The sequence below is a fragment of the Stenella coeruleoalba genome, assembly GCF_951394435.1.
Source record: "Stenella coeruleoalba genome assembly, chromosome: 15".
Lineage (NCBI taxonomy): Eukaryota > Metazoa > Chordata > Mammalia > Artiodactyla > Delphinidae > Stenella > Stenella coeruleoalba.
In genome coordinates this window covers 87,563,481-87,575,836 of record NC_137161.1, presented here as the reverse complement: position 1 = coordinate 87,575,836, position 12,356 = coordinate 87,563,481, and the positions used below count along the sequence as shown (strand labels likewise).

Here is a 12,356-nt window from a genome sequence, read left to right as displayed (position 1 = left end):
CTTCTAATAATGTTGCTGGCTCATCGTGACGAGTATGTATGAGAAATAAAAGGCATTCTTTACCTGACAAATGACGGGCAACTACAAATATCTCACAGGAGCTTTGGCAGGACCAGACAGGACGTCTGGACCCCTGAGCCTGAGACCCAGGAGACAGCAGGCAGCGCGGGAAGCTGCTGCCCTTTGTCAAGAGCCCGACCGTCCCCTCCTGACGCAGAAACCACTACGTCTGCATTCTGTCCGAGATGCATGAATGTGTCTCAAAGTGAGTATTTACCCAACCACGTATATAGAAACTTCAACTACAAAGAGCTTAGCACAAAACATTTTTTTAAATGATTCCAAAATAATTTCAGACTTCCAAAAAGTTGCAGAAACAGGCCAGTTCTGTCTGCCTGCTTCTCCCGACGACACCCGCTGCGAGCACAGGACAAGAAGTGCTGTGACTGACGTGCGGGCCCTCGGGCTCCCCGGTGGCCCTAGCCTCCCTGGACCCTTGGCCCGGGGCAGCCCCTCCATCTGTTGTCCAGGACGCGGCCCTTCTGGGGAGCGCTGTTCCTCACTCTGCAGCCCGTCCCGCATGTCAGGTGTGTCTGCGTGTGCTCACTAGACTGAGGTGAGGCACTCCGGGGAAGACAACGGCAGAAGCAATGCCGCCTTCTCAGGGCATCGGTTGGGGCAGGCGCTGTGGGGAGCGGGCAGTCAGGCAGCCACGCTGAGAAGCCTCAGCTGCTTGCCAAGTGCCTCGCGGGGCGCCCTCCAGACCAGGCAAACCTGTTCCACGTCACGCTGCTCACCAGCCTCAGGACCACCGATGCCCCTTCCTTCCATGTGGGTTGGGACCCGGAGGAGGGGTGTCCCTTCCTGCACTGATACGTTTACCCCATTCATTATTTCCATCAACGGGGGCTCCTGGGTAGGAACTGATTCTGCAGCCAAAGCCCACAACAGTCCTTCCTTCTTCTGCTCCACTGGTCCCCGATCGGGCCACTGGGAGCTCCATCGCATGTCCTCTCGACAAGCCCATCATGGTTCCAGCAATTCCTTACTTTCTGACACAAGAGGGTCCAGGCTCACCTGGACTTTCCTGCCCCTGGGTCCTCCTGCTGGAGAGAGGCTCAGATCCGTGCTGCCAGGGGTCACTGCCCCTGGTCCCTTGGTGCCCAGAGCGAGGGGACGTCCGTACGAACACGCGCGCACGCATACACACTTACACGTCTGCTTCTCTACCCGCTGCCCTGGCAGATGTCCGAGAGCCAGGATCCCACAGCCCCGGCTCTCATCACCCACAGCACAGCTCCAGCTTTTTCCACCTTAAAATTCACAGCCTCAGAACCACTGTCCACATGAAGAACAAACATACTAACCAGGGTACAAATCTCGTCTTTTTGTTTCTAGCTTTAATCAAAACACTGTTTTCCAAAGCTACCTGGACAAGTCCCGTCCCACCGGCCCCTCTGCCGTGGGCAGAGTCAGCGTTTGCGACACGGCTGGGCTCGGGGTCACTGCCGCTGTCCCACGTGGCCCCCCCCACGTCCCGGTTTATCTTTTGAGCACAGAAAATAAGAACATGGCTCCGAGTCAGAAGCACTCAGAGAGCTGCCCCCCACTCCACACCTGTCGGCAACCATCCTCACTGGTTTCCAGTTTGCCTTCCGTAGTTTCTTGCTGCTCAGGCACGCGGGTGTTGTGCTGGTTCCTTCTCTCTCTCTCACCACGACGTTCTCTGGGCCCTGGTTCCCTCTCGGAGCCCGCTCACGGTGAGCCACCCTGGGGCAGCGCGGGGCGCTCCGTTCTCTCTCCCCCAGTCCTTCCTGTGGCCGCCCAGGGCCCCGTCTCTAAATGCTTTCCAACTGCAGACAATGCTGCGATAAATAACCTTGTGTGTGTGTGACGCTGCACTGTTGGAAAACACAAAATATTTTCGTGCCTCACTTTGCTGATAGAAACCACGGCTTTTCATAAACTAGCTAAAAATATGAAAACCACCTGCAGAACAATTAGAAGCACAGACAGAGAGCCGATGCTGAACAGTGACAAACCACAGATGAAGCCCTTGGTGCTGGGGAGCCCCGTGGAGATGGGACCAGCCTCAGAGGGACCATCAGTATGGCCATCACCGTATGGCCATCACCGTAGGACCGAGGCAGAGGGACGTCAACACAGAGAACTGGACACGGCCGAGGAGCAGACCACGAGGGTTTCCCGGAGCCTGGCCTGGGTTGCCAGGCAGAAGAAGGGGGGGATCAGGGCCGGCTGTCCCCACCAGCGGGGACACACCTGGATCCTCCCAGCACTGGCCACACTGGGACAAAAGCCAGCTGACTGGGGGGGTCGGGCAAGGCAGTCCACAGGGCAAGTCCGGGGGCTCTGCTGTGGTTCTGAGCCCACACGACAAGGCGCCCTAGAAACGCCATTGCGGGGTCTGCACCCCCAGGAGGTCTGTCCTGACAGCGCCCTGGGCAGCTCTCAGCGGGAACGCGCTGCCCCGACCACGTTTGGCCGGGAAGCAGGGATGGCTGCCGTCTCAGGGGCTTCCTCGGAGTAAAAGCACTGGAGGCTACTGTGCACATCGATCGACGGGGGGACGTTCTGTTTCTCAGTTACAGCAAATGAGTTCTTAAAATTAAACCATCTAGTTTAACAAGTATCGTCTGATCCAAATCAGAAAATGCCCCTGGACTAGAAAGATACGTGGTGTTTGTGCATCAGCAAAAAAAAATCAAGAAGTCAGAAAAATCAAAAGCCAGGCTGCTTCCCACTTCCAAGTTTATCCTCAAAAAGAAAGAAAAAAAGAAAGAAAAGGCACGTATATTTATGAGTACAAAGAGAAACGCATTTGCTAGGAAACGTTTTCCTGATAATCTCTGTCTACATGACAGACCACAATTCGTGAACATTTATCACTTTTGCACTGAAAAGACACGCAGAACCCGTGATGTGAATCCAGCGTCTCACAGGAACCTGCGGTGTCCACTCACTAGGCGGACGTCATCCGGCACCTCACCTTCCCGGGAGCCCCATCGCACACCTGAACTTAAAGATAAAACCTAACACTCCTGGGGGAAAATGGGATCTAAAAGGGACAACGGTTTTCCAGAATCCCTTTGGGAGTTTCAGAAGACGAGCCATCTCCCAGCCACGAGGCGCATCGATCAGGGAGGGGTGTACGTCTTTATTTCGAGTGGCACCTCGCGGGCGTCACCAAAGCCCCTTCCTGAGCCACGGTACCTACAAGCAAGCTGCTGGGGCGGCAGGTCATCGGACAACCCACACAGCCCTGCGGGCTTCTTCCCATCACGGTTCCGATTTTGTCTCTGACTTTCCATCTATCAAATCTCCAAATCCCAGTTTTTCCAGGGGTTCTGGTACCATCAGCTGCCTGAAAGGAAAAGTGAGAGCTGTCAGGGTGGCCGGGAGGACAAGCCCTGTCCACGCGGGGCCGAGGTAGGCCCTGGGCACCCGCCACCATCTCACCCCCAACCACTCCGTCCTGGGAACAGACCCCGAGCAGTACCCTTAGCCCTGCACCCCCGAGGGGCAGGAAGCAGCCGAGGCCGGGACAGAGGAGCCCCGCCGTGCTCCCGGCCACACCTCCCTCGTCATGTGGCCCCGGAACTCGCGGGGCCGGCCGCCTAGACAGCCAGCAGGAGACCAGAGGCAGAGCGTGTTGAGGTGCAGGGGTGAAGGAGAGCCTGGCAGCTCCGGGGTGCAGTCCCTCCATTCCTGCCCCCTTTACCTGCCCCCGATTGCCATGCGCACGAAACCCAGTGGCCCAGCAACAGTCCTTAAGACGATGTCCCCAGAATCGCAAACCCCAGGTGGCACAATCTAACCTGGCAGCAGATTAAACCAACTGTACAGTGATGGGATGCACAAGACACTCCTTAAACCCAAAACAGGCAAATAATGATAAACCTTCCCACACCTTTGCCAAAAGAGTACAACTGGCCGACAGCTCTTACAACTGACTGTCAGCTCCACTGCGGTCGGCAGGACCACGACTCCCAAAGGACACCCTATTCCCTAGAGCTTGTGAGTGCGACCTTACACGGGAGGGGGGTTAAGGCTGAAGATGAAAATAACGTCAATCAGCCAGTCTGGAGATGAGACCACCGTGGATTATCCAGGTGGACCCAACCTAATCCCATGAATCCTTAAAATTAGAGAAACTTTGCTAGCTCTGGTCAGAGAGAAAAAATGTAAAGAGGAGAGAGGAGGGACCGGATGCAGCTCTGTGGAACGTGAGGGTGGAGAAAGGGGCCTCGGGCTGAGGACATGGCGTCGCTGGGAGCTGGAACAGGCCAGGAGACGGCGCCTCCAGAGGGAACCTGCCCGCACCTGGGTCGGGCAGAGGGCTTTCCCAGGACCATGTGCTCTACCCTCTGGCACCCGGTCAGGAGGCCCGGCCTCAGGCGGGAACCGGACCTGAGGTCGGGGATCACACGTGTGTTTGCTGGGTCTCTGCCGACAGTGCAACCCCAATTTTAACAGTTGCTGCTGTGAGAAAACGTGCCCCCACCTAAGTCGCAGACACGTCCACTTCAGGCTGACGCCCTGTCCTCACGAGTCCTCGTGAGGCGACTTGCAAACCCTACCACGGCCTGGTTTTTAAAACGACACACGTGAAGTAGGTAGGGGCAAAATAAGGTCTGGAATGTCGGCAGAAAGGAAAAAAGAGGAGGAGAAAAGAGGCTTTAAAAAGGGTGATGGATGAGGGCAAAATGGGCAAAACCTTGATCCTGAATCTGGGTGATGGTTATGGAGATCTAGACGATCCTCTGCTTCTGTACGTTTGAGGATTTTCATTGAAAACAAACTGAAAGTCTCCAGTCAAAATAAATGACCAAGTCAGAAACACATACATCCCCGTACATTCATCCAAACGTCGCCTGACCAACCAGTGAAGCCACTTGAATCGTGGGACCCACAGAGCGGTGGCCGCGTCCCCGTCTCCCCACGTCCTCAGCGGCCCAGGGAGGATGGTGCCCAAAAGCTGCGCTGGGTGAGGGGCCACCACATGGAGGCGCGGGCAGCTCCCTCCCAGGGGCAAATGGGGAAAAGAGGGCGCTTCTGCTGGCCCTGCCTGGAAGCCCTGGTCAGGCAGCAGGAGCTGCTCTGGGACCCAACCAGCCAAACCCTCCGAGCAACCTCACGCAGGAGCTGCTGGGCCGCGTGCTGGCCCAGGGATGACTGACCCAGGGACGGTGACCCGAGCTTCGGGGAGGCGGGCGACCTGCTCACACCCTCACACAGGGCGGAGACCAGCTCCAAACTCAGTCTCGGAGGCGTGGCCACACCAAGAAGAAACTCAAGTTCAGGTGTTTTGAAGACGCATCAATATGAAAGAGAGTGACTGGAACGTGCAGATCCGACTGATGCGCTACTCGCTACTCCCGGGGCCGGCCCGTCGTCAGATGCCAGCACCGCGAGCCTGCGCGACTCAGGAAGCCACCTGAGGGTCCGTCCCCCTCAAAGGCCCCAGTGTCCCCGACAGCCCTCAACACACCGGGGCCTGAGAAGCACAGCAGATCTTGCCTGGGGCGGAATGTCTGAGTTTGTTAAGGGAAAATGAAAATGAGGCTCAGCTTTATGTCAACCTGTCTTCAGACAAGGCCTCTGATGACTCGACTCCTTAGTGAACTAACGAAGGGTTCAAAAGGCAGAAATAAAAGTTCCCACCCAAGGACGTAATTGTACGTTACACACTTTCCCCGTGAAGGTTTACAATAGTACTTATTATAAGGAAAATCTCAACAGATCAGTTAAGAGCGTTCTTGTTTTCTTTAAAGGTGACATCCAGTAAATTCTGATTAAGGCAGGAAGAATCACTCGTCGTTCATCGTTCCTTACGGGGTCCACTGTCTCGCCTGTCACGCTGCAAAGAGCTCTGAGCCGACATGGAACAAAACAACAGAGCACATACTTTTTTGTTCCAAGAAAAATATTTAAAGGAATAAGCTGTGTACCCACAAATCTTCAAATCTTTCGACTCAGTCAGCATTTTTACGATGTGCGATTCTGAAAGCTGAATGACATGTCAGTAGCCCCCAAACTTGGGAAGAAAAAATACTCGGAGGAGGGCAATCACGTCCAATGCTATCACGGGAGAAAAGGTTCCCGTGATTTTGCTAAACGACTTGGAGTACAACTGAATCTCTGAAAAGCCTCAACTTCGCGGGCAAGCAGCCCTACAGTTCCGAAACACAAGCTGAACTGAGGCCTCTGGGAATCAACATTTTAGCCAGAGACGCGGGAGGGGGGAGAAGCCATAAATAACCGCTGGCATGTACTTGCCTCTCCATCCTGCACTCCAGATACTCTTTTGACTCGTTTCTGCACACAGCATTTTCGAAATTGTTGTCCCGGAGACACTTCATGAATCTCTCTTTAAAGCTTTTACATTCCCCTGTAACGAACAGAAAAGCGTCTCCTTCTTAGAGTGAAAACATCACAGGCCCGCCCCGCAGCCTTACTGGCAGAACCCCTCCTCCCCTTTTGAAAACCGGTTTCCTCCCGAAACACGCTGGAAACAGACTGGAAAAAGCAAATGTACCAAGTGGGAAAGCAAGTACAGGAGAAGGAGGGCATCCAGGCGCCGGCGCCGGGCAGCTCACGCGGGATTCTCCCGACGTTGCCGCGTGTGTCTAACATTTCTCAGTAAAATGCTGGCACACGAAAAATCCATCCATAAACCTATCTCCGAAGCCTTGGTTTCCACGTAGTTTGCGACGATCAGGAGCGTTCTTCGCTCTCGCGCGAGACACCTGTTTAACCCCGCGGGCCTCACACCCGCGAAGGACCCTGTCAACGCAACGTCGGCCCCAGACTGGAGGCCGGGACTCCGCGTCCCCTCCCCGGTTCCGAGGGCCCAGCCCTGTCCGGCGCCCACCCTCGGGCCGCGGCGGGAGGCCCTGAGCCGGGACCGGACGCGGCCGGGCCGAACCCAGCCTCAGCGGCCCCGCCCGCACCGCGAGCAGACGCCAGTGCCTCCCCGGCCGCGCGGCTCCAACGAGCCGGCCCACAGCTGCGCCGGTCCGGCCGGGGAGCCCCGACCGGCCCCGCTCACCGAAGTGATCCAGCGGGAAGCTGCCCTTGTCCGGGGGCCGCGGCTGGAAGCTCTTGGACCCGAAGTTCATGGCCGTCGACATGATGGCGGCGGCCGGAGTCTCCAAGAGCGACGCGCGCTGTACGCAGGACGGCCGGCCGAGCGCCGAGCAGGCCCCCGCAGGAGCGCCGATCACGTCGAGCGGCGAGCCACCCCTGGTCGCTTGGCCCCGCCCCTCGCCCTATAGGGCCCGCCCTCACCACCAGGGCCCCACCCCCGGGCTCTAAAAGGCCCGGACCCTCCGCCAATTGCTCTGCGGGACCCTATGACCCTAAGGGCAACCCAGCGGCAGAGGGTCCAGCCGTCACCCCCTCACGATGAGGAAATGGAAGTTCAGAGACGTTCAGCAACTTGCCCAAGGACACACAGCAGACTTGCACGGTCCTGCAGGCTGTGCCTATGGGTCTCTGTATCCCCGAGAGTCTGCAGGGGCTTCTCCCCACTGGGCACCAGGGCCTAATCCTGGTGCTTGCCTGGTGAGAAGGAAGGAGCGTTAGCTTCCTGCGGCTGCCGTAACAAAGTGCACACTCTGGGCGGCTTAGAACAACAGAAATTCTCTCACAGTTCTGGGGGCCAGTCGTCTGAGATTGGAGCGTCCACTCCTGGCCTCTCCCATCCCTGCTGGTGGGTTGCTGGCTTGTGGATGCATCACCCTATCTCTGCCTCATCACGTGGCAGCTCCCTGTGTGTCACTGTCCAAATCTCCTCCTTTTATGAGGACGCACTTGTATTGGGTTAGGGCCCACCCCGATGACCTCACCTTAACTAATTACATCAGCAAGGACCCTGTTCCCGGAAAGTTCACATTCTAAAGTAGGGGGAGCTAGGACTTCAACATATGAATTTGGGGACACAATTCAACAGATAAGAGAGTAAAAATGCATCATAAACAGGAAAGCCCCTGGTGGTCATTTATTATTGTTGTTATGACAACAGTAACAACAGGGAAAGCGCCCAGTGGGGACCCCAGCTCTCCCCAGCCGAGCCCCTCCCAGCCCTGCACCCCGGGCAGAGCCTCTGGCTTTCATCTGGGTGACGGGGAAAGTGGGCGGCTGCCCGCCCAGCACATCCTGTTGTCTGTGATTCTGCCCTGAGCTCCAATCCCCACCTGCATAACAGTCACTGGCACCCACCGTGTGCCAGGCCCCAGACGTAAGCACAGAGGGGCCTTAGCATCACAGAGTCACCACTGGCCCCTCTGGACAAGCTTTCCTCCCCCCAGGCCCTGCCCCTTGTAATGTCAGGAGCTTGCCAGCCAGTCCCAGCAGCCCCTCCCCCACAGGCCTGCCCCCTTCCAGGGCTGACTTGGGTGCCCCCTCCTCCAGAAGGCATCTGCTTGCCTCCACCCACTTGAAGCCCGCCCCCCCACCCGTGGTGCCCTCCACCGGATCTCTGTGCCTGAGGCTGGATTCTCTGTCCAGAGCCAGCACAGAGCTCCACCAAACGTTTGTGGGCCGACAACAGGGGTCTGCAGGGAGAGCCCATCCCGTTGTCTGGGCCTTGGTCGACCTGGGGCTCTGGGCCCACTTAAAACTACAAAAGGAAGATTGTACCTGTTCCTGCCGTATTAACAACCAACCGTTCACACCGCTGGGGCCAGGGGCCGCACACTGGGTTATTCATTAATATGTTTCCAAGGCTGGTGAACAATGGAAGCTTTTATTACCCAGCAAGTAGCACTTTTCCACTTGACTAGATCGTACCACTTAGCAGTAAAAGGAACAGCCCATCCCCACCAGGGCTGCCCGTACCTCTCTGTCTGGCAGCCCTGAGGGACCACTGAAGCACCAGAGGCCCAGTGACCTGGAGGTGACGGCCAGCTTTTAACTGACATGTCTGTACCTGACAAGCGGTTATTGCTTTGTAGGAGATGTTTAGCAGTGCACAGATTTGAAAATTGGGGAAGGAGCTAATGTTTTTGGAACCCCTCTTACGCGCCGGGCTGTTTCGTGTGGGGTCACGGGGCCGGGAACAGTGCCCAGAACACAGTAGGTGTTCTGTTAATATTTTTTGAAGAGGGAATCCGCTGGCGGTCCAGTGGTTAAGACTCCGCGCTTCCACTGCAGGGGGCGCAGTTTCGATCCCCGGCCGGGAAACTCAGATCCCACACGCTATGTGGTGCGGCCAATCAATCAATCTATAAAAATAAAAAAATATTTTTGTAGAATGAGCATAGTTGGGCTGGTATTATTACCCTCATGTCACACGTAGAGACGCAGAGAAGCCAAGCCCCTTGGCTTGAGGTCAAGAGACGCCACCGAAATGAGAAGCCCGTGCACCGCAACGAAGAGTAGCCCCTGCTCGCCACAACTAGAGAAAGCCTGTGCGCACAGCAAGGAAGACCCAACGCAGCCTAAATAAATAAATAAAATTAATTTATTTAAAAAAAAATGTTACACAGCATTGCCTCCGCCGTGGTCACAAGCTCCCACCCAAATTCAAGGGCAGGGCCCCTGCTCTCCACGGGCGGAGGGCAAGTTATATGAAGAACTTATGGGCTGGGTGCTGTCATTGCAACATGCCGTCTGCCTCAGCTAACAAGTGGATGGAAGCGCTGAGTGTGGAGCCAGGTGTGTGCAACTCCAGACCCCTCTAGGGAACACCCTGAACCTCGGGTGTCAAGGCCAGGTGTGACCTGAGCCCCAGTAGGAGCCTGGCGACCCCTGGCGAGCGGGGGGCCTGGCCAATCAGGTCTGACCAGAACAATCCCCAGGCTTCTGCCTGAGCACCAGGACAGAGCCAGTGGAACTGCACACTGGACTGCGGCTAGGAGGACGCGAGCCTGGGCGGCCGGCTGTCGTCTGGCCACCGTGACTCGCCCCAGAGTGCAGCCAGCAGACCCAAGAGCAAGGAGAATTCATCCAAATCCTAATAACATCATCTGGTCCCTGGATCTACCCTTGCCTGAAACGAAGAGCTGATCTTCCCACTTTAACACATTCTGCTGTCAAAGTGTCATTTTCAAAAGGCTTTCAGCCAAACATATACTGAGCACGTGTCAGAATTTTATCTCACCCGTTAACAAGGTGAACGAGTCTAGATGGCAAGGCTGGTTCAAAGAAGAATGTCAAACCCTGACCGATCCACGTGCAGTCAGAGAAGGAGCTCCGGAACGAGGCTGCTGAGCTGGGCTCAGGAGGTAACGTCTACCATTGATGTCAGGTTAATGTCTTAACAGGACAATAAAGCCACAACCTTGCTTATCTTCTCCGCCAGACAGAAGTCACCTGCATGATTATGGGGGAAAATAACCTGCACATTTCCTATTTTCCGCAAGGTAACTTCCAGCTTCGTGGCACCTGGGCCTGGTCGATAATAAATGGCAAGTCAGAGAAAGCAACCCTCCCGGGCCGAGCGACACCCGGCAGGCTGGTTAGACAGTGACCCCGTGAAGGGACACACGTCACCCATTTGCCTCGTTTCTGCGAGTGGGGTAATTTTCTGAACTCTGCTTCCACGGTCTCCTGGGGCTGCCCTAACAGGACCACAGCCTAGGGGGCTGCAAACACCATCAACTCACACCCTGTCAGCTCTGGAGGCTGGTGTCGCAGGGCCATCTCCCAACGGCGGCTCCAGCGGAGGGGGGGTCCTTCCTGCCCCTTTCAGCTTCTGGGGCTCCCACGCTCCTTGGCTTGTGGCTGTGGCCCGCACCTCTGCCTCTGTCACTGCGCGAGGGGCAGGATGACCTCTCTAAAGACCCTCCCTCCAAACAAGGTCCTATTCTGAGGCTCTGGGTTGGTGTGAATGTCGGGGGGATGCCCTTCGACCCAGTGCCCTGCTCCAGCCGCTTCGGGGTTTCTTCCCTATGAAGAGTCCCAGCAGGCACAGAACCCTTGGGTTCAGGTGATGCAATGCAGAGGCAGGGGGCCCTTCTGGACTCCAGGGTGTGGGCGCCACCTCAAAGTTCAGGGGTCACGAGCTTGAAAAATCACTCTTGTTGCCGAGAAAAGGGACCGGCTGGCCTGGAGCAGAGCTCAGGAGACCCCCCAGCATTTGGTGTCAGATATCGGGGGGCAGGAAATGAAGGCGCGGCGGTGACCAGGGACACCCGGAGGAGGCGGCTCCTCCTGAGGTCCTGCAGACGCAGAGGCAGGAGGGGCCTCACCTGGGGTGTGGGGCATCGCGGGTGCAGCTGCTTCCCCGGGTGGGAACGTTGCCAGATCTGACGAGAAGCAGCCCTTGGCTCGGGTAGCGCTGCCAGGAAGTTATCTTACAGCAGCCGGGCAGCTGTGCACAGGGACGGACACACAGGTCTTTTTACTTTATTTTTTATAAATTTATTTACTTTTGGCTGCGTTGGATCTTCGTTGCTGTGTGTGGGCTTTTCTCTAGTTGCGGCGAGCAGGGCCTGCTCTTCGTTGTGGCGCGCGGGCTTCTCATTGCAGTGGCTTCTCCTGTTGAAGAGCATGGGCTCCAGGCGCGCGGGCTTCAGTAGTTGTAGCACGCGGGCTCAGTAGCTGTGGCACATGGGCTTAGTTGCTCCGCAGCATGTGGGATCTTCCTGGCCCAGGGTTCGAACCCGTGCCCCCTGCATTGGCAGGTGGATTCTTAACCACTGCGCCACCACGGAAGCCCCACACAGGCATTTTTAGCAGGAGGTTCGTAAGGGCCTGAGACGGACTGACGGACAGGCAGGCCCAGCCCGACGAGGCAGCAGTTACACAGTGGGAAGGAGGCCCCCGCTCAGTCCTGGCTACATCGTTACCATAAAAATAAAATGCAGAGACTTTGGCTGATGGAGATGTTCACTGTCCTGAATGTGGCGAAGGGTCCCGGGGTGTCTACGCATCTCAGCTCATTCAATCGTATAGTTTTACATGCGCCGTTTACCGTACGTGAATAAACCTGTAAAAAAACAAAGCGTGTACACGACAGGGTGCATCTCTGAAGGATGCACGAGGAAGTGGTACATCGGGGAGGGTGCTCACCTTGCTGAGGGACTTGCTGGACTTCCGGATTCTTTGCTGGTGTGTGTCTATCACCTACTGGAATAGACAAATATCCCAACTAATACCTACATTCATCACAGTCTGTGTGGGAGGTTGTAGTGGCTTCACTGGTGGCCCCACAAGAGATGTACCCGCCTGGCCTAGGCCGGTGTCACAAAGGGAAGGGTCTCCAGATGAGGCCATCCTGGATCAGGGCCGGCCGAGGGGCGCCAGCAGCCCTCTGGACCTGGGAGACGAGCACCCCGCCTCTCCCCGAGGAACCAGCCCTGCCCACACCCACCGCGCAGCTGAGGACACTT

The 12,356-nt window shown here is 56.5% G+C and overlaps 2 protein-coding genes across 2 annotated transcripts in view; both read right to left on the bottom strand.

The window, feature by feature from the left end:
• Positions 1-3,155: 3,155 nt before the first annotated feature.
• COX19 (cytochrome c oxidase assembly factor COX19) lies at positions 3,156-7,214 on the bottom strand. Its single transcript, XM_079944277.1, has 3 exons — positions 7,070-7,214; positions 6,294-6,409; positions 3,156-3,378 (listed from the first exon to the last, which is right to left on the bottom strand). The coding sequence occupies exons 1-3, from the start codon at positions 7,149-7,151 to the stop codon at positions 3,298-3,300; spliced, it is 279 nt and encodes a 92-aa protein (XP_079800403.1). The 5' UTR covers positions 7,152-7,214; the 3' UTR covers positions 3,156-3,297.
• Positions 7,215-12,072: 4,858 nt separating this feature from the next.
• CHLSN (cholesin) overlaps positions 12,073-12,356 on the bottom strand; it is a 109,699-nt gene continuing 109,415 nt past the window's right edge. Inside the window, exon 6 of the mRNA XM_079943883.1 lies at positions 12,073-12,093. Coding sequence (XP_079800009.1) covers positions 12,091-12,093 — 3 coding nt within the window. The 3' untranslated portion in view covers positions 12,073-12,090. The remainder of the gene's footprint in view (positions 12,094-12,356) is intronic.